Below are 22,867 nucleotides of genomic sequence, written 5' to 3' on the forward strand. Positions count from 1 at the left end.
GGTCCCGTTTAACCTCTAAGGAACGTGACAGGAGACACCGAGACAAGTTGTGCATCTACTGTGGCGAATCCGGTCACTTTCTAAAGTCTTATCACAAGAGGCTGTGAAACGCCAAACCCTGATCTGGTCCGGGGATGTCAGGTTTGGGTCCAGTAAATCTTAAAGAATTTTATCTCACAAACTTTAGTTACCCGTTGGTCTATTCCTACACTCTCCTTAGAGTCTTCCGTTATCATTACAGCTATTGATGGTTCCCAACCTACAGGAAGTGTGATTCGCCTGCAGACCAAACCACTTATTCTCCGCATTGGAGATCGTTACATTATGAGCGCATTTTCTTTTCTAGTGTTACCCTGCACCACCACTCCAATCATACTACGCTTTCCATGACTCCAGTTACACTCTCCCAAACTGGACTGGAACACCTCGGAGATTTTAGCCTGGGGGTCCCACTGCCACTCTGAGTGTCTAATGAAAGTGAGACCACTTCAATCTTCATCAACCTCAACTCCTTCCTGCCCATCTACTCTACTGGCATTCGCTGATGTCTTCGACAAGGCTTGTGATGAAATTCTTCCATCACACAGTCCATGGGATTGTCCCATAGAATTACTCTCAGGGCAGATGCCACCCAGAGGTTGAGTCTACCCCTTCTCTCAACCTGAGACCAAGGCTAAGTCGCTCTATTGAAAGGAAAATCTCCAAAGGGGTTTTATTAGACCATCAGTTTCTCCTGCTGGGGCAGGTTTCTTTTTCGTGAAGAAGAGGGATGGTTCATTACGCTCCTGCATTGACTATCGTGGGCTTAAAACAGTCACCATAAAAAACTGTTATCCTATTCCTCTCATCACCGAATTATTTAACCGGGTCAAGGGAGCCACAATATTCACGAAGCTAGATCTTTGAGGCACATATAATCTCATTTGCATCCTGTCCGGAGATGAATGGAAAAGTGCCTTCAATACCCGCGATGGTCTTTATGAATATCTAATAAAGCCCTTAGGCCTTTGTAATGCCCCGGCGGTATTTCAAAGTTTTATCAATGAGATTTTCCGGGATCTTCTCTATTCCTATGTGGTCGTTTATCTAGATGACATTCTCATATTTTCCAAGACTCTCGATACTCATAGAAGACATGTGGCTAAGGTACTTTCCATACTCCGCAAAAACCATCTATATTGCAAGCTCGAGAAATGCTCCTTTGAAGCCGCCTCCATGCCCTTCTTAGGATACATCATTTCAGGATCTGGTCTCCAAATGGATCTGGAGAAGGTTCAGGCGATTCTTTACTGGCTGCTTCCACCTACTCAAGGCTGTCCAGTGTTTTTAGGATTTGCTAATTATTATCGACAATTAATTTCTAGCTACTCCAGTATTGTCGCTCCCATCACTGCTCTCACCAAGAAAGGGGCCAATCCTGAAACCTGGCCAGTATCCTCCAAGATCAACTTCTCCCAACCATTCAAGAACAGTTGGGTGACGAACAATGTCTTTTCCAGCATGATGGAGCACCTTGCCATAAGGCAAAAGTGATAACTAAGTGCTTTAGGGATCAAAAGATGGAAATTTTGGGTCTATGGCCAGGATAATACACAGATCTTAATCCAATTGAGAACCTGTGGTCAATCCTCAAGAAGGCGGGTGGACAAACAAAAACCCACAAATTTTGACAAACTCAAAGCATTGATTAGTGAACAATGGGCGGCCATTAGTCACTATGTGGCCAAGAAGTTGATTTACAGCATTTCAGGGCAAATTGCAGAGGTCTTCAAAAAGAAGGGTCAACACTACAAATATTGACTCTTTCCATAAACTTAATGTAATTGTCAATAAAAGCCTTTGACACTTATGAAATGCTTGTAATTTTATTTCAGTATACCATAGCAACATCTGACAAAAAGGTCTAAAGACACTGAAGCAGCAAACTTTGTGAAAGCCAATACTTGTGTCATTCACAAAACTTTTGGTCATGACTGTATGCTCTATGGTGAAAATAATAAGGTACATTAAAATAAAAAGAAAGGTGTATTTATTTGCATCACCAATAATTAGTAAATGTGAAAGATCTTTGAGGTTGTATGCAAGGGTGTGGCTAGTCCACTGCCTGTGTCAGAGGTGCACAGTAATAATGGTAATGCAATTTCCATAACTTTAAAATTTGTGTGTGACTGTTTATTTAAAGCTAGTCTTAAAACTGTCAATTATCTACAGCCCTATAGCAGCTTGCAATTATTATGATATGTAATGCTAGATTACATTATTCTGTTTAAATTAAGGTCATTGTTTTCAAATATTGTTAAAATCTTGTCAGATACATTGTTGTTTCCTATTGAAAATGCTCTTAAGTTTGACAGCCTTCAGAATTAAAGGTTGCTGTAGTGATTAGAAAGGTGAATAATGTAATACTTTATCAAACTACACCGCTCATTTATTATTCTTCCCCAAAAAAATGTAAGCTAAATTGTTACACATTACAAATTATGCAGTTAGTACAAAAGCTGCTAATATGGATTTATATTGCTTGTATGTTGTTTAGGAGGATTTGGACTCAACAGACACTTCAGTTGTCATAAGTTCCTGTTCACTGGCAGAAGCTCGTCATCTGCTTGACAATTTTCTGCGTGCATCCATAGATAAGGTAACTTAACCTGTGACATATAGCTGAATATTTCCTGCTAACCTCTTCCAAAATTCCATACATATTCCTGAGTGTCATTGACAAGGTACACCTGTCCTCTTGTTCAGGGCCTACAGGTTGCCCAAAAAGAAGCTCAGATACGGATACTAGAAGCTCGGATTCGCCAAACTGACTTAACTGGATTTTCACAAAGTCAGATAGTGCTGGAGAGATCAGAATGCCAATTCATGCAGAATGGTGAGATCTTTGTGACATAGATGATATACAGACAGCACACACTTCACTGTGCAATACATACAAATGGTAAACACATATATATATATTTTTTTAATGCTTAGCAGTGAATATATGCAAGCTATATACAGAGAACATGTGTGTCTGAATCTGAAACTTGAGTATCAACTGTATTAGGTACGCCTGCACTTTCTATATAACTGGCTACTCAGTTATTGCTATAATTTAAAACAGATAGGCAGACACCAATTGACAACACTTTAGAGGCAGTAATTTTGGTGCTATTATGACACATTTTAAGTCATTTGGCATAGCAGCATGGGTAGCTAATAACAACAATTCTGCAGGGGAAATCAGCGAGTAAGAGGGGGATACATTTTCTGTTAGGTAGATTTTCCTAATTAAGGACCTCATTTAAAATTAGGAGCAAAGCAAAATAACAAGCAATTTTGCACCTTGACGAAACCATATTGCACTGCAGGGAGGGGGAAAATTTAAAAATGTGCAGACAGGTTTATATTCGGGAGGGGGATGGGGGCATGTTAGATCAACTCTGAACTGCAATATAAAATAAAGTTGACCAGTATTTATGTGCTATCTGCAAAAGCAGACAGTATTTTCCATGCATAGAAAACAATAATAGATGAATTTGCATCTTTTGCATTGCAACATGTTTTTCCGATTTGTTCCTTTTTTTGCTTTGCTCCCAATCCTAACAAGCCTATCCGTTAAAAAGTGGTGATGGGGATGGTTTTCTATAGCTGTCTTTCGTAGTAGTAGAAAACCTTCTATTTTTATACTTTTATAATGATATATCTTACTGCTTCGCTGGGCCAGTGTCCAGGGATTCTGCACATGCGTGACCTAGGTAACAGTGGACGTGAAAGCCCGTACTTGGGCTTATGCTAACACTTCTAAAATAAAAATATTTACAAATATTTTTTTTTATAATAAAGGATTGTGGTGCTAAATGCCCTGCCGCCATACTTGAAAAAGCTTCTGGCAGTTCTTATCGGATTAATCTCTGCAATAGTAGTGCTATCGCCAGTGATAAATCCTTGATAGATAAGGAGAAGCCTAATCTCTGGTGAAAACGTTTGTTGTCACTGGTGATAGGCTTTTTTCTGTTTCTCTAGAGATCTCGGAGGAGAGGTCAGGCAATCAGTGCAAGAGGGGGTGAGGTGACACCATCCCGCCACCATGGCCCCACACTTGCTATGAAATGCTGAAATTCACGGCATTGCAAAGCGGGGCAGGGTTTGATGATGCTAATAGCAACATTAAGCCCAGTCTCCACCAAGACCCGGGAGGGTGCCTACTCTTCCGTTAGTCCGGGAGCACTCCTCGAAATTCGAGAGCCTCATGGAAATTTCGGGACAGTAGACAAGTATGACTTAAATCACATTTGAAAAAAAGATGTGTATTGTAAACCTATTATGGTTAATACATCAAATTAACAACAAAATACAATACATCACATAAAACAACAGGTTTCATATATGATATTTCATATAGAGGTGTTTAACACACAGGAGGTGAATTCAATTGGCCGCGTTACTGTAAAAAGTACGCGGCCTGCGCACTATTACCATTATTACGGTAATAGTGTGCTTAAATACCATTACTACGGTAGTTTCAATGCCGGCTTTTTGCTTGTAGCTCCCTGACCTGTTCTGTGAAAAGATAAACAATTATCTTTTCACAGACCAAGAAGCCAACTCAAAAACCTAACAAATAATAATAATTCAATTGTTTAAGTATACTATTCCAATCCAGAGATCATTTCCTCTTTTAAATAATTATATCTGGTACCACTTATAGAAAGTGACAAAGAAAACAAAACTTTGTTTTTACTGTCAGTTTAGTTATTCATGACATACAATTATCCTGCACTGGCAAGATTGAAATGTGATACAGAACAAAAAACATTAGATCAGCTCAACTTTAAACCATTGGGAACAGCATGCTTGGAGTTGCAGGAGTGGATGGACAATTTATTTTTAGTAAACTAGTAACAAAAAAAAATAAAATACTGTTTTGTTAGCCTGAATGCCTTTATGCAAATGCATTTTTACTCAGCCAACTGTTGGTATCCTTCCCTTCCCTGACTAACCAACGTTTTGTCCCAACGCCTATCACTAAGCATACTTCTTGTACACTGATTTTAAAAAAAAGTACACTGTCTTGGGTTAATCTATCTCATCATCATCATCATCACCATTTATTTACATAGCGCCACTGATTCCGCAGCGCTGTACAGAGAACTCATTCACATCAGTCCCCGCCCCATTGGAGCTTACAGTCTAAATTCCCTAACACACAAACATAGAGAGAGAGAGAGAGAGACTAGGGTCAATTTTTGATAGCAGCCAATTAACCTACTAGTATGTTTTTGGAGTGTGGGAGGAAACCGGAGCACCCGGAGGAAACCCACACAAACACAGGGAGAACATACAAACTCCTCACAGATAAGGCCATGGTCGGGAATTGAACTCATGACCCTAGCGCTGTGAGGCAGAAGTGCTAACCACTCAGCCACCGTGCTGCCCATCTGCTGATTTCTCCTGTAATTAGAGCACGGGTGTACATTAGGCAAAAAGTTTGATGGAGACAGTGCTGGTGTAATCAATGGGGACAATGTTGGGATAATTAGTGAGATGTTGTGCCAGTATAATAAATGGAGGTAATGCTGGTATATTATTATTATCGTAGATTTGTAAGACGCCACAATGCTCTGCAGCACCACACAGTAGGGAAAACAGGATATAAGACAAGAACATAGAGGGCAGACAAAATAAATACAGACGTGAAAACAAAGGATATGGAGGACCCTGCTCACCTCAGCTTACCTTCTAAGTGGAAGAGGGCACAGCTGAAACAAGAGGAGCAAGTGTGGCTTAGAGTGGAGATTGGGACAGCTGTGAGGGTGTATCATAGTGTCATCAGAGATAAGGTAAGATTTAAATAATAGATGGGTTTTTAGAGAACTTCTACAGATTTGAAGGCTGTGGGAAAGCCTGATTGGGTGTAGTAGGGAATTCCATAAGTGGGGAGCAGCATGGGAGCAGTCTTGTAGACGCCCTACTGGATGTAGGCGGTGAGACATAATGTCATCCATTCAGTATTTTATGTGCTTCATAACCATTGGTACGCTAGGCAACCGCCTAGGTTATTCTAATGGTAGCACCTGCCCTGACACAGATTCACTACTTAACAGATACAGATACTAGGGGTGTGCACCGGCCACTTTTGGTGTTTTGGGTTTTGGGTTCTGATTAGCTTGAGGTTTTGGGTTCTGATTTGTTTTGCCAAAACACCCCACAAAGGTTTTGGTTCTGATTTTGGGTTTTGGGTTCTGATTTTTTTTAAAAAAAAGCATAAAAAGTGCTAAAACCCATATTTTGGTTTTTTTTTTTCACTCCTACACTATTATTAACCTCAATAACATTCATTTCCACTAATTTCCAGTCTATTCTGAACACCTCACACCTCACAATATTGTTTTTAGTCCAAAAGGTTGCACTGAGGTAGTTGGATGTCTAAGCTAAGCGACACAAGTGGGCGGCACAAACACGTGGCCCATCTAGGAGTGGCACTGCAGTGGCAGACAGGATGGCAGTTTGCAAGAGTTTGCTAGAGGTGCAAGATGGAATTGTCCTTGGGCCCTCCCACCCACCCTGATGTTGTTGAAATAGGACATTCGCACTTTAACAAACCAATCAGGAACAGTGAACGTAGTTTAATCTCTGGTACTAATATTTCTGGACTGCAGGAACAGTGAACGTAGTTTAATCTCTGGTACTAATATTTCTGGACTGCAGGAACAGTGAACGTAGTTTAATCTCTGGTACTAATATTTCTGGACTGCAGGAACAGTGAACGTAGTTTAATCTCTGGTACTAATATTTCTGGACTGCAGGAACAGTGAACGTAGTTTAATCTCTGGTACTAATATTTCTGGACTGCATGAACAGTGAACGTAGTTTAATCTCTGGTACTAATATTTCTGGACTGCCTAGTGAAGTGGAATCTCGACAGGATTTGGTACCGGGGACACACTACCTCCATCAACCGTCTAAATCCGACTCCCCTGATGGCGGACACCGGACGCACGTCTAACACCAAAATAGCTGTTGCGGCCGCAGTTATCCGCTTTGCCATAGGATGACTACTGTCGTACTTCGTGCTCATGGCAAACGACTGTTGGACGGTCAACTGTTTGGTGAAAGACGTAGCGTTCTTACGACTTCCCCTCTGGGAGGATGACCGACTACCAGCAGCAGCGGCAGTAGTAGGCGTACCGCTGCAGGATCATCCGGAAGAATCCCGGATTGAAGAGGACTCAGTCATGCCGGTGACATGGCCTGCAGGACTATCTCTGATGGAGATCGTGGAAGAAATTGACGAGGAGGGTGTTGGTGGTGTGTATACAACAGGACCAAGGGATTTAGGTGTCCCTGGACTGCTGACGGTCCTAGCCACAGGTCCTGAACTAAACACTGAATTATGAAGGTTCTTCAGGTGACGTATAAGGGAGGATGTCCCTAGGTGGCCAAGATCCTTACCTCTGCTTATTTGAGCTTTACATAAGGTACATATGGCCATACATTTGTTGTCCGGATTGGGATAAAAATAACTCCAGACCGAAGAGGTGGATTTTTTGGTCTTCTGACCAGGCATGACGATGGGCTTTTTCATCCCATGGACAACAAATGTTTCCCCCTCTGGTGCCTCATTTAAGATAACCACATCAGCATCCTCCTCGTCAAGTTCCTCCTCAGCGCCAGCTACATCAATATCCTCCTCCCGGTGTACAACATTGACACCTTCATTAGTCAAATCTGTAACTGGACTGTGGGTGATCCTTCCAGCATATGCAGAGGGCGTGCTGCAAATGGTGGAAGGAGCCACCTCTTCCCGTACAGTGATGGGAAGGTCAGACTTCGCAACCACCAACACCCTCGGTCTTGCCTTGAGGATTTGTGATGCCATCTCTTTAGAAGGCAGAGTTGTTTGCTGTGTTGTTGATGACAGCTTAAGTCCCTTTTTTAGAGGGGGGGGGAGGAGGAGGGCTTAGATCCTTGGGTGAAGCTGAACCACTAGTCATGAACACGGGCCAGGGCCTAAGCCGTTCCTTGCCACTCCGTGTCGTAAATGGCATATTGGCAAGTTTACGTTTCTCCTCAGATGATTTCAATTTTCTTTTTTTGCTAATTTTAGTGAACTTTGGCTTTTTGGATTTTACATGCCCTCTACTAGGAGATTGGGCATCGCCCTTGGCAGACGATGTTGATGGCATTTCATCGTCTATGTCATGACTAGTGGCAGCAGCTTCAGCATTAGGAGGAAGTGGGTTTTGATCTTTCCCTACTTTATCCTCCAAATTTTTGTACTCCATTATAGTTAAATCTCTGGTACTAATATTTCTGGACTGCAAGAACAGTGAACGTAGGTAAATATTGCAGTACTAATATTTCTGGACTGCAAGAACAGTGAACGTAGGTAAATATTGCAGTACTAATATTTCTGGACTGCAAGAACAGTGAACGTAATTTAATTTAGCAGTACTAATATTTCTGGACTGCAAGAACAGTGAACGTAGGTAAATATTGCAGTACTAATATTTCTGGACTGCAAGAACAGTGAACGTAGGTATTGCAGTACTAATATTTCTGTACTGCAAGAATATATTGCACTAGAATTTTTTTTATACTTTTTTAAAGAATTTTTTTATATATTTGTTAATTATTTTTGTATAATTTTTTTTAAAATTTTTTTAATTCGTTTTCTAGATTTTTTTTTTATTTTTTTACATTTTTTTTTTATGATTTTTTAATAATTTTAAAATAACTATGGACTTAGCAGAACAAAGCACAGGACAAAAGCACCACTGGACTCAGCAGGACAGAGCACTTGCCAAAGCACCACTGGACTCAGCAGGACAGAGCACAGGACAAAAGCACCACAGGACTCAGCAGGACAGAGCACTGGCCAAAGCACCACTGGACTCAGCAGCACAGAGCACAGGACAAAAGCACCACTGGACTGATGAACATGACAGAGCACAGGAGAAACTAACTAACCACTGGATTAAGCAGGACACAGGAGCACCACTACACTACTACCTCCCTCTTCCCAGATCTCAGCCAGAATGAAGATGGCGGCCGCAAGCTGGGAATTTATGACATCCGAGTCTCGCGAGATCCGACGCGAGACTTGGATGTCATAGCCTCGTTTTTCATTATTTTCGCCGCCGGACATATCCGAACAGTGCTCGGATCCCGTCGGATCCGCACTGTTCGGGAGGGCTCAGATTAGCGAAATCCGAGCCTGCTCATGCCTAACAGATACATATACAGAAACACACACATACACATGACCCACATGCTCTCCAGTTTACATCCTTCTCCTCTTTTTTTTTCCTCTCCCCTACTATAGATTGCAGTGGTTTGTCAGAACTTATTTACAGGCCTGAATACACTCACAGGGCCTCATTCAAAATTTGGTGGCATACATATGAGGTATGTCTATTAAATAACAAGACTGAATAAATAACTCACCTTTATTTATTGGTATTACAAAAGTAATGTTTGTCCGCTTCAATATACTCCCCATTTGCACTAATACATCGCTGTAGTCTTGTTTTCCACTGGTCGTAGGCATGGAGCAAATCAATTTCTGTCACTTGTTACAACATATCTGCCGTTTTCTTCTTTACAGAATCAACTGACTCAAAATGTGTCCCTTTAAGCACTGATTTAACTTTTGGGAAAAGATAATAATCGCAAGATGCTAAATCGGACGAATATGGAGGATATTCAAGTGTAGTAATGTGTTTGTCGGTCAAAAACTGCTTCACAGAAAATGCTGTGTGAGCAGGCACATTGTCCTGGTGAAGAAAGAAACCATTCTTCCACAGTTGCGGCAGTTTCTTTCTGACTCTTTCAGCTTTTTCAAAACGTCCTTATAATAATGCTGATTAACTGTTGTGCCTTCTGGAACCCATTTTTCCAAAATTACACCCTTTATATTGAAAAAAAACAATGAGCATTGCTTTACATTATGACTTGCTTTGACAAATTTTTTCATTCTTGGTGACGACGGTGCTTTCCAGTGCATTGACTGTCTTTTGGTTTCAGGATCGTACTGGAAGATCCAGGTCTCATCACAAGTGATTACTTTATGAAACAGGTTTGGATCTGTGTCATTCTGTTGGTACTTTGTGCAATTTTACTAAAAGTTTCAAATTGACACGTAGTTCAACTTTTAAACTTAGCATTTTTTCGGCACTCTACGGAAAACAAAACCAAACTAAATGGAGACTCACAATCAACTGAACGTCATAGAGTGTTGCAGCTTGTCATGCAGGTTCAGACATGTTCAAGGTTACGTTGTATGCAGTTATAACCGGCTCTGACTGCTTTGTTTACTGGGTGGAATCACAGTCTCGTTATTTAATAGACATACCTCGTATATGCATTCATTACTGTGCATGCGCACCAAAATGCGTCCGTATCTGAATTTATACGTATCTTAGACTTGTGGCCTCTTGCGTCTGGAGAAGCATGGGGGGTACAAACGTTAGTTAGGTACAGTAAGGTTGTGTTCATATAAATGTAGAGTGCTGCCGTGGAGATGCAATATAATATTATGCTTCGATGCATCAGAAGATATGCCACTTGGGAGGTGTATCTCAGATTGTCCTTTTTACCTATTCAGCTGATAGAACTTAATTCATTAGTTTTGTGCCTATATAATATCAAGTTCTCAAACGTCTTTTTTGATTACTTATTTGTCATTTCCATTTGAACCATTGCAGAAAAGAAGATTCCCATTTAATTTTTAAAAGGGCAAGCAATGTATATAGGGGTGTTTTTTAAAATTATTTGTTATATGGAAATGCGACTTTGCATTTATTGACAACACCATCAATGTACAATGCTCTTTTATGTATATAATACTTCATTAGATTGTTATATTTTGTACAAATAGGGTAATGCATCTTTCACATTTACTACTATCACTGTCTACGCTTATGCATAAATAATGCTTTTTTGGACTTATCTGAAGATAGGTTTGACTCCACATACACACATACGTACACTTGTTTTGTAGCAGATTCTTTACCTGTACATTTGGAGAGCAAAATGAGTTAAACTCTAAATTAAGCCCACCATTTCTTGTTACTTTCTAGCACACCAAATTATTTTTTTAACTTAACCAATGTTTTCTAGCTCAAAATAAGAAATGACTCCTTATGTTACAGAGAATGGATATGCCAGCACAGATGAGGAGGTGTCAGAACTTAGTCAAATATCAGATGGAAGGTAGGTGTGTTAATGAACAGTCTATATTTATGAATTGTGGAGGCATAGAGCATAGTCCAGTGATCATCATCATCATCACCATTTATTTATATAGCGCCACTGATTCCGCAGCGCTGTACAGAGAACTCATTCACATCAGTCCCTGCCCAATTGGAGCTTACAGTCTAAATTCCCTAACATACACACACAGAAGACAAAGAGAGAGAGATAGAGACTAGGGTCAATTTTGATAGCAGCCAATTAACCTATTAGTATGTTTTTGGAGTGTGGGAGGAAACCGGAGCACCCGGAGGAAACCCACGCAAACACAGGGAGAACATACAAATTCCTCACAGATAAGGCCATGGTCAGGAATTGAACTCATGACCCCAGTGCTGTAAGGCAGAAGTGCTAACCACTTAGCCACCGTCCTGCCCAACAGTGGGCAGTGATGGCCAACATGCGGCCCTCCAAGTCTTCACCTGAGGCTCTGGCTCATTCCTGCTTTATTGTCAGAATTGTTTGTTATAGCTTGTACAATTTCTTTCAAATGCCTGCTGATATGTTTTTACAGATACGTGTTATTGAGATGAAGGGTAATGTGCAGCCCTTTTGAAGACTAGAGGGCTGCCCTTGCCCTCAGGTTGCCTTTCACTGGCATAGTCACTTATACCTATTACCTTTGTGCTTGTATTACAAGCATAGAAATTGATTGCGGAATGAACACATTTTTTTGGAAGTTATTTACAAAGGGTACAGCTCAAAGTACTATCATTTTATACCCATGCATCTCTTTGGTCCAACCTGTGCACATCAAGGTGCACAACTGTTCTCTACTCTCAGGATATGCTTGTACAAGCTAAATGTAGCAGAGAGGTGGAAATATCTGAAAAGCCACATTATGCAGGAGTGTACATAAAGTATAACCTAGTACCACTTTAGATCCACACCTTTCATTAAGCTTAAATTTTACGGCTTTCTCTTAAAACACTTTGGTTTAACCTTATTTGGCTTGAATTAATCATGAAAGTGAGGGAACAGTGGGACTGGTTTAATTGCATGTATCATTTTTTTTGTGGGTGTAGCTCTTAATTACATTGTTCAGAGTGTGTTTAGAAATGTACCCTCTTTAAAGTGCAATATGAGTTACAAAATGGAACCAAAATGAAAGTGTAGGACAAGACCCTAAAGCCACCAACTCTGAGCAAGTCCAAAGTTCAAGTCCACCACTAAAATGTGCCTTCTCTACCGCTTTATCTTATTTCAATAACCTTCCTCCGCAAAATGAAATGTTTCTTTTGTACTTGTCCAATGAAGGATGTACACTACTCCATACTTAGTAAAGAATTTAGTCACTACACCCAACTCCTCCCCTCAATCTGTGCAAACTGCTTCTCAACAGACATCTCTATCTTGCTCCACAAATCCATGCTCTTCGTTGGAAATCTAGGCATATGCCAGGGCCAAAGCTTATTTTGCACTACGGGCCATTTTGCGCTTTAAAAATGGCCTCCAATGAAGGACAGGCTTTGATAATTATGGGTTGAATGGGGCATTTGATATGTGATGCCAGAGATGCATATTAATCTGTTTTTAGAGGAATGATCTAGCAGGATCATTAAGCCTTTTTGAAGTGCAAAACAGGGACATTGTTACAGCATCAGAGAAAGCAGTTGATCTTTGGTCACTCCACACTTCCCAACTGTCCCGATATAGGCGAGACAATCCCAATTCTGGGGACTGTCGCATTGCCCCAACAGCCAGGACTTTTATCCCGACTACCGGGAAAGTTGGAAGGAATGTCCCGCTCACAGTGGCGAGCACCTGCCACTGGTGCAAGTGGAAATGCAGGGTTGTTAACAGGGCAGTGGGATTAGGGGTGGCCTAAAAGGCAATTCATAGGCAATACTTCATAGGCAACTTCATAGGCAATAGGTACATCCCAGGGGGATGTGGGCACGCTCTCATTGTGAGGTAGCCATGTCATATAATTGTAGTGTCCCTATTGTATAGAGAAAGAACATTTGAACCAAGGCAAATAAATACTTATAATGTAGAACTGTGACACTTGAAATAAAGGAAACTCTATTGTCCCTGTACAGGATAATACATAAATGGTGTAAAAAAAAATCTGTTTTTCTTCCAGTGCCTCTCTTTCCTTTGCAATGAAAGCATCAAATAGTCATGATGACTTTAAATGGAAGGTAAAAGCTATATATTCAAGCAGTAGTTATTTATTATTTTATCTATTTATTAACATTTATTTATATAGCAACAGCATATTCCGTAACACTTTACAACTGGTTCATAAAGAAGCAAATTACAATTAACATTAATTCCTTTTCTTCAAAATGCACCATGGATTTAGATAGAGACAGGAAATAAAACAGCCTCCATATATAGTGGAGCTTCTCCTCTTCCCTGGTATCGTCGAAAGACTTCGCAAGCTGTTCCAAAAAATATATATAAACATAGCAGACTTCATGTGTGGGAATATAAGGCTGCCATGGAGTATTTTGATGAAAAGGAATTAACAGTAAATGTAATTCACTTCTTTCCTCTTCAGTCCTCCATGACTGCCTTAACAATGGGATATACCCAAGCAATAGCAATAGGAATGGCTACAAAAAAAACATAAAAACAATATATTTACAAATGTATTCAGTAGGTGTGTGAAAAATGTGTCTCTTAAACTGTACATCAGCAGAAGGTATTAATAGATGAGAACCCCAAAGCTTTGCAAAGATCTGATTTTGAGGCCTAAGCCTTACGTGCCCAAGAGGTTGCTGCTGCTCTAATCCAGTGAGCCTTCAGTATTTCTAGCACCATACATCCATTGCTCTTGTACATCTGTGCAGTAACTTCACTAATCTATGTCGAGATGGTCTCTTTGGATGGGGCATACCATTTAGAGGTCCTGTCAGAATCAAAAATAGTTCAGTGTTCCTAAGTTCTTTTGCTATGGATAGGTATTTAGAGTTTATGCCTTCCTTTGTTATTAATTGGCTGCAAAAATAAGGTTGGACGTCTAATCTTCTGTTTAGTATGTTAGGAAAACACTATTTTAGGTAAGATGTCTGGATTAGTCCTTAGTAAAACCTTGTCCGTATAGATATTCAAAAAGGGTTCTTTTTACCATAAAGCCTACAGTTCTCCAAGATCATTGAGCAGAGGTAATTTCCAGAAGAAACACAACCTTCATTGTGAGCCACCTTAGGGAAACATCTTGAAATGTTTTAAAGGGAACATATATCAACATTGATGATTGACAACTTGAGATCCTATGATGCTACAAAGGCCTACATACTGTGACATATCCTCTTCACTGCTTGAAAAAATCTGATGATAAGATCTTCCGAAGCTAATTTAGTGTCCAAAAAGACACTAAATTATACACAGAGTTATGTTACTCCTCCCTTGCCTCCAGGAGTATGTCAATAACTTTTCTGAGATTGCATTCTATTTCATCAGTGACTGATCAAACCATGCCATCAAGACTAGCACCTCTAGATTTGGATGGAGAATTGACCCTTTGTGTAGAAAATCTGGTCAAAGAGATAGAGGCTAAGGTTGTTCTAACAGCATCTTCCAGGCTACTGGGAACCATGTGAACAGTAGCCAAAATGGAAGAAATTGCTATGACTTTTGCCTTTTCTTTTTTTATACTATTTAGGGCGCGAGCAGTTAGGGGAAACACAGAGAAGACATATCCTAGCTGAAAGGTCCACGTGATTGACAGGGCTTCTATCCCCACTACCCCTGGAACTTTGTGGTGAGAGAGAAACTTGGCTATCTTGGTGTTTTGATCTGTTACCTTTAAGTCACTTTGGGGAAGAACAACCTTTTTTGTCAGTAATTGATAGATGTCCTGATGCACAGTCAATTCTCCTTAATGAACTTGGTTTCGGCTGAAATAATCTGCTATAACATTTTGGCAAAAGGGGGGTGGGGTATCCGCACTCAGTACCTTAGGGCTGGGACGGGGTGTAGCAGTGAAAGCAGCTGGAGGTAAGTGCTATCCAAGCCCTTATAGTACAAATGCAGATAAATGTATATGGAATACAATAAAACTCAAGTGCTATGATTACTACAATCACTAAGTGTAGGTTCAGGCTGCAGGAATGTTAACTAAATGTCTAAATGTCAATCAGTGATCCTGAGAGTCACAGTGGCTCTAAAGTAATACTCCAGTGAGGTAGTCTTGCTCCTTAGGTGTATGTCCCAAACTGTATGCTTGAAGTGTCCTTCCAGATGGTATACTATATGGCCTCATGGTACCGGTGGTAATCGTTAATGCGATTACCACTATTCTGACAACCACTTCACCTACAAAAAAAACCCCCAATTTTTAAAAAGCGATGTTAATATTTATAGACTTACCTTTAAAGCGACTCTGCAGATGACCGATGGACCCGAATGCTGACCGCGACTTGTATTTATCTGAATTTAAATTGGCAATGTCGGGCCCCCGCAGGTTAAGTGTTTAAACACTTAACCCGACATTGCCACTTTAAATTCAGATGAATACCCCATGGTACATATGTGGAAATCAAAACACAGAGGGAAAATACATGGTGATGTATGTTCATGGAATTGTAAATGAAGTTGGTATGAAAAATCACTCACATTTGGATGTCCTTTAGTTGATTAGCTGTTGTAATTCTGTGCTGGAAGGTTGGGGTCTCTCAAGTAGCCGTGGATGAGGCTTTTTGAGCATGATGCTGAAGATGTATCTCTTAATTAGACTGCTTCAGTGTCCTCAGTATAGTTGATTGAAATCTTCCTAATGTGTGCTCAGTGGTAATGTTGGTGGGATGAGTCCCACATCACATATTAAAAGAGGGGATGACAATAGAAAGTACGTCACACTTATGTTTATTAATAAAATAACAGAGTTTACACTCACATAAATAACGCATGAAAGATAATTCAGCATCAGAGAATGCAGGTACAAATCACTCTGAGTTAGGTTTTCTCCATGGGTGATGTTAACCTTTAAAGGTTCACTTAAGCCTCCACAAGCTGTACTTATGTCTTGCTTTCTTGAAACGACCAGTTTGTTTTCCCTGCCCAGGGAAGACAGTTCACAATACTTAAAATGACCGACCTCATACTATGCTGTTACATCTTACTAGCACATGTTTGCCACATATGCTTGTAATGTCCTAATTTATAACCAAGGAACACAGTCCAGTTCTGAAAACTCTAGTAATATACGTGTAAGTCCACCGCAAATATCTATTTTACACAAAAGACATCTATTTAGTGAGAGCCAGCAAGGCATATTACACAAAAGAAATTTATGCCAAATATCTTTTGCAACAAACACAAATGCTACCATTTAAAATCCACACATACTGACCAAAACTTAAGAACAAACTCCATATTAAGCAGTTACACCTTATAACTGTTCAATTCAAATAACCTAACAAACACAAAACTATATATATATCCAGAACAACCTAACAAACCAGCACAAAACTGTCACGTACTTAGGAACCATGAGGGGTTGCTTGCTGATTTTAGCGCTACTCAACAGGGAGGTGCGGAGTCTAACGTGTCCCAGGACTTCGCCAGGGACCCCCGCAAGGGAGTATGGGCTTAGCTACGGGAGACACGCAGGTCGCGGTCCTCAAAGTGAGTAATCAGCGAGGCGTAGATGGAAGAGGTGTCAGGCAATCCGGGTCAAACCACACAGGAACATGAAGGTTCCGAGGGAGAATCCGTAAACGTAGTCAACAATCCGGGGCAAACACTAGAATCAGGGAGCAAGGGATCAGCCAAAGGGAGAAAACACGAGCAGGTCAAAAAACAAAGCCGGGTCAAACACTGGAATCAATCAGAACACAAGAGGCAAACTGGAAGCGCAGGAGCAGGGGGACCCAATACTCTGGCACCTGTTTGGTGCCAGAGTCCAGAATATATAGAGACAGGAAGAGGGCTGATTCCCGGCAGCGGTGATGTGGAAAGCCGCATCTGGGACCTAGAGTAGCGTCCCGTTGCTTAGCAATGGGATGCGCATGCGCCTTACTGCTGGGTGAGGCTGAGGAGGAAGTGCGTCTGGTTGCTCGGCAACCAGATGCGAGAAGCGAGCCATAAGCAGGCGCCCGCCCCTGTGTAGGAGAGGAGACAAAAGGATGGCACCTGACAGTACCCCTCCACTTTTCCATCTCGCAGAAAGCGTAGACCTTTCTTTGAGAAACTGCCTCAACAGGAGTGGACCACGATCTCTGTTCAGGGCCAAAGCCCTTCCAATGAACCAGAAACTGATTGTCACTCACCGGACCGTGAGTGCCTCTGCGAAGGTGCGTGGCTCCCTAGCCTTTCTGCCGGCACCTATCCTAAACCGCGGCCATCCGCCATCCTGATGGTCTGCGCATGCGCAGCTCCCAAGAACTCTTGTGACTGTTGCTTTTAATCCAAATTGGTTGATCAGGCAACTCCCTATTTAAGGCACCTGTGTGCATTACCTCATTGCCTGATCTTGGAGTCTCATTCCCTGTGAGTCTCTGAAGGTGTCCATTGAGTTCTACTAGTGTCTTCAGTTTCCTGCTGATTCCTGATCTACTCATCGCTGGTTTCCATACCCGCTACTATCTCCTGTGTACTACTAGTGTCTTCAGTTCCTGTGGATTCCCTGTGCCACTCATCGCTGGTTTCCATACCTGCTACAGTCTTCTGTTTCCTGCCTGTGTCCTCAGCTGGACTCTGATTACCGGATCTACTCACCTGTGGTTCCTACACTCGTCTTTGCCGTCCAGCGTCTCTGCAGTTCATGCATCTCCCTGTGGACAGACTGTTCTACTGAATAGCGGTATGCCTATCTGTTATTGACTTTCTCCGTTTACTCTGCATATCCGCTAGGACAAGTATCCACGCTCAGCAGCGGTATCCATACCCGCTATAGACTGTTATTGTTACGCTGCATACCTGTTTGGAATTAACCGTACTACTCAGTCGTTATATGCTTAACTGTGATTGACTATCCATTATTAGCCTGCATATCTGTGCTGAGCAAGTCTCTACCAAGCAGCGCCACACATACCGTTATATAGACTTTGTTGGATACGCTGCATACCTATTGGGATCAAGTTCCTCTGTGCTCTCAGTGTCTGCATCCTATTATCTTTGTATGCTTCCACTCATCAACACTTGTACACATCCTCACCTATTAAGCAGTGGTACAATTTGCTATACGCAGACCACTGACTTCCCCGCTACCTACCTGCACCTGGACAAGTCTTCTCACCATAAGCAGTGGTACAACTTGCTATACGCAGACCACTGACTTCCCCGCTACCTACCTACCTGCACCTGGACAAGTCTTCTCACCATAAGCAGTGGTACAACTTGCTATATGCAGACCACCGACTTCCCCGCTACCTACCTGCACCTGGACAAGTCTCTTCACCATAAGCAGTGGTACAACTTGCTGTACGCAGACCACTGACTTCCCTGCTACCTCCCTGCATCTACTCACGTCCATCCTGATCTCCGTGTTCAAATCCACCTTTCCACTATATCAGCTAGTCGCTGATTCATTGACCAAAGATTGCTGCAAGTCACTGACTTTCCTATTATTTATTGGCATTCTCTCTCCATCTGCTGTGATATTTGTTCCGCTAGTCACCCCGCTACCAGAGGACCGTTGTGTGAACTTCACTACTCTGGTAAGCCCAGTCATCTGGTGAAATCCTGGGCAAGACTCCTAGTGCCCGTGACAGTAAGATCAGGCCATGACAGACCCAGGATCGGAACCAACAGCTAAAGAGATGCTGCAGTATCTGGTCACCCGAATCGAACAACAAGATGTTCGCCAACAACAGTTGTTGCAATATTGTCAGGCTTTAGCCTCCCAAGGAACCCCTGTGCAAAATGTAGCAGCAACCGTTGATCTTCCAGTATCTCCATCTCCTTCCCCAGTGCCATCCCAGGTGTCCATCGCTTCCACGCTACACCTGCCTACTCCTTCTAAATATGATGGAGACCCCAAAAGCTGTAGGGGCTTTCTTAATCAATGCTCCGTTCATTTTGAACTTCAACCTCATAACTTCTCTACTCATCGTTCCAAAGTGGCCTACCTCATCGCTTTGTTTTCCGGACAGGCTCTCGCATGGGCCTCCCCTCTGTGGGAAAGAAATGACCCTTTATTGCAAGATAGTGCCTGGTTTATTTCTACGTTTCGGAGTATTTTTGACGAACCTGGTCGTGTTATCTCTGCAGCTTTCAGTATTCTCCGACTACGCCAAGGATCTCGGACTGTGGCTCAGTATGTCATTCAATTTCGGATACTTGCCTCTGAACTTCAGTGGAACACTGAGGCACTGATCGCCGTCTTCTGGCAGGGGCTTTCCGATAAAATTAAAGACGCACTGACCTCTCAAGAGTTACCCTCCTCCTTGGATGATTTGATTTCCCTTTGCCATCGTGTAGACATGAGATTTCGTGAGAGAGATTCCGAGAGAATAACTTCCTGCAAAGCGCCTCTTCGCTCATTATCTCAAGTTCGTCATTCTCCACCTCCAACCTATGGAGCTAGGTCGCTCTAAACTGACATCTGAGGAGAGAGAACGAAGAGTGAAAAATAGACTCTGTATCTATTGCGTTGACTCTACTCACATGCTGAACTCATGTCCTAGGAAGTCGGGAAATGCCAGGCCCTAACCAGTTCTGGAGAGGTAAGGTTAGGGTCCCTGGAGTCCTCTCCATGTTCTATGAATGTGAAAGCTTGTGCTTTTGATGTCACCGTTTCCTTTGCTACCAAATCCTTTGTCTCTCAAGCACTTAAAATTTCCAGCAGCTCCAGAATCTATATCTCTAGTTCCCTGGTGAATCAATGGTCTCTACCATTGATTTCCTTAAAGGTTCCCATTGCCGTTACTGCTATTGATGGATCACGTATAATTAATGGTCTCATCACTCAAAGTACGTCTCCACTGACTCTTCAAATTGGAGCCTTACACCAAGAAAAAAATTCTTTATTGATCCTTCCTGTTACTACCAGTCCCATCCTACTAGGCCTTCCATGGCTTCAACTTCATTCCCCTCAGATTGACTGGAACACTCCTCAAGTCACTTCCTGGGGTCCCGAATGTCGTCATCGTTGTCTCTCTCAAGTTGTTCCACTCAAAATACAGCAGTCGTCCATTTCACCATGTCCACCGGGCCTCCCTCCTCAGTATGCTTCCTTTGCGGATATGTTCGATAAGGTTCAGTCAGAATGCCTTCCTCCTCATCGGGCATGGGATTGTCCGATTGACTTACAACCTGGCAAGAGTCCTCCTAGGGGCCGTGTGTATCCACTTTCATTACCTGAGACTCAAGCAACATCTGAGTATATTAAGGAGAACCTTAAGCGAGGATTTATCCGACCTTCTACCTCTCCCGCTGGAGCGGGGTTCTTTTTCTTAAAGAAGAAAGATGGATCATTACGTCCCTGTATAGATTTTCGTGGACTCCATGCCATTACCATCAAAAATCGGTACCCTATTCCGTTATTTGCTGAACTTTTCGATCGCATTAAGGGAGCCCGGATCTTTACCAAGTTGGATCTTCGAGGTGCCTATAATTTAATCCGGATCAAGCCTGGAAACGAATTGGAGACAGCTTTTAACACCAGGGATGGCCATTATGAATATCTTGTTATGCCCTTCGGGTTGTGTAACGCCCCCGCTGTCTTCCAGGGTTTCGTGAATGAGATCTTCCGGGACTTGCTGTATGTCTGTGTCGTCGTCTATCTGGACGACATTTCGCGAGGAGTTCTTCGTTTCCTTGTGCACTGGAAGGGCTTTGGCCCAGAGGAGCGTTCCTGGATCCGAGCTGATGATCTCAACGCTCCAGCTCTCCTGAAAAAATTCTATTCCCAGAATCCGGGCAAACCCGGCTCCATGTGTTCTGTTCCCACCTTTAAAAGGGGGGTACTGTCACTCACCGGACCGTGAGTGCCTCTGCGCTGGTGCGTGGCTCCCTAGCCTTCCTGCCGGCACCTATCCTAAACCGTGGCCGTCCGCCATCCTGATGGTCTGCGCATGTGCAGCTCCCAAGAACTCTTGTGACTGTTGCTTTTAATCCAAATTGGTTGATCAGGCAACTCCCTATTTAAGGCACCTGTGTGCATTACCTCATTGCCTGATCTTGGAGTCTCATTCCCTGTGAGTCTCTGAAGGTGTCCCTTGTGTTCTACTAGTGTCTTCAGTTTCCTGCTGATTCCTGATCTACTCATCGCTAGTTTCCATACCCGCTACTATCTCCTGTGTACTACTAGTGTTTTCAGTTCCTGTGGATTCCCTGTGCTACTCATCGCTGGTTTCCATACCTGCTACAGTCTCCTGTTTCCTGCTTGTGTCCTCAGCTGGACTCTGATTACCGGATCTACTCACCTGTGGTTCTTACACTCGTCTCTGCCGTCCAGCGTCTCTGCAGTTCCTGCATCTCCCTGTGGACAGACTGTTCTACTGAATAGCGGTATGCCTATCTGTTATTGACTTTCTACGTTTACTCTGCATATCTGCTAGGACAAGTTTCCACGCTCAGCAGCGGTATCCATACCCGCTATAGACTGTTATTGTTACGCTGCATACCTGTTTGGAATTAACCGTACTACTCAGTCGTTATATGCTTAACTGTGATTGACTATCCATTATTGGCCTGCATATCTGTGCTGAGCAAGTCTCTACCAAGCAGCGCCACACATACCGTTATATAGACTTTGTTGGATACGCTGCATACCTATTGGGATCAAGTTCCTCTGTGCTCTCAGTGTCTGCATCCTATTATCTTTGTATGCTTCCACTCATCAACACTTGTACACATCCTCACCTATTAAGCAGTGGTACAACTTGCTATATGCAGACCACTGACTTCCCCGCTACCTACCTGCACCTGGACAAGTCTTCTCACCATAAGCAGTGGTACAACGTGCTATACGCAGACCACTGACTTCCCCGCTACCTACCTGCACCTGGACAAGTCTCTTCACCATAAGCAGTGGTACAACTTGCTGTATGCAGACCACTGACTTCCCTGCTACCTCCCTGCATCTACTCACGTCCATCCTGATCTCCGTGTTCAAATCTACCTTTCCACTATATCAGCTAGTCTCTGATTAATTGACCAAAGATTGCTGCAAGTCATTGACTTTCCTATTATTTATTGGCATTCTCTCTCCATCTGCTGTGATATTTGTTGCGCTAGTAACCCCGCTACCAGAGGACCGTTGTGTGAACTTCACGACTCTGGTAAGCCCAGTCATCTTGTGAAATCCTGGGCAAGACTCCTAGTGCCCGTGACACTGATGATGACCATGAAGAATGCAAGAGTTCGCAATACGACTAACCTCGAATTCATCACCAGCCGAGGTCTGTGTCACTCACCGGACCGTGAGTGCCTCTTCCCGGACATTTAGGAACCGTGGTCGTCCACCATCCTGAGGGTCTGCGCATGCGCAGCCCTTTTCTATACTTCAGTGTATACCCCTTTAACTCAATTGGCAGATCAGGCAACCTCCCTATATTAAGCACCCGTGGTCAACACCACGTTGCCTGATCTTGGAGTCTCATTCCTCATGAGTCTCTGAAGGTGTTCCTGTATTACTTGTGTATTCAGTGCTGCTGATTCCTGTGGTTTCCAAACCACTTCTACTACTGTGGTTCCATACCACTTCTACCATCAACTGTATCATCATGACTGT

The 22,867-nt window shown here is 42.5% G+C and overlaps 1 protein-coding gene across 15 annotated transcripts in view; it reads left to right on the plus strand.

The window, feature by feature from the left end:
• The window catches only part of KIF21B (kinesin family member 21B), a 463,280-nt gene that overhangs the window by 275,881 nt on the left and 164,532 nt on the right, over positions 1–22,867 (plus strand). For all 15 annotated transcript variants that reach the window (XR_012688103.1, XR_012688104.1, XM_075195637.1 and 12 more), the window contains 4 exons: positions 2,537–2,638; positions 2,746–2,875; positions 11,139–11,199; positions 13,325–13,382. Coding sequence is in view for 13 of the 15 variants with exons in the window: in XM_075195637.1 (XP_075051738.1) it covers positions 2,537–2,638; positions 2,746–2,875; positions 11,139–11,199; positions 13,325–13,382 (351 nt within the window). In the remaining 2 variants the exon portion in view is untranslated. The remainder of the gene's footprint in view (positions 1–2,536; positions 2,639–2,745; positions 2,876–11,138; positions 11,200–13,324; positions 13,383–22,867) is intronic.

The sequence above is a fragment of the Mixophyes fleayi genome, chromosome 2 (assembly GCF_038048845.1).
Source record: "Mixophyes fleayi isolate aMixFle1 chromosome 2, aMixFle1.hap1, whole genome shotgun sequence".
In the NCBI taxonomy this organism is placed as follows: domain Eukaryota; kingdom Metazoa; phylum Chordata; class Amphibia; order Anura; family Limnodynastidae; genus Mixophyes; species Mixophyes fleayi.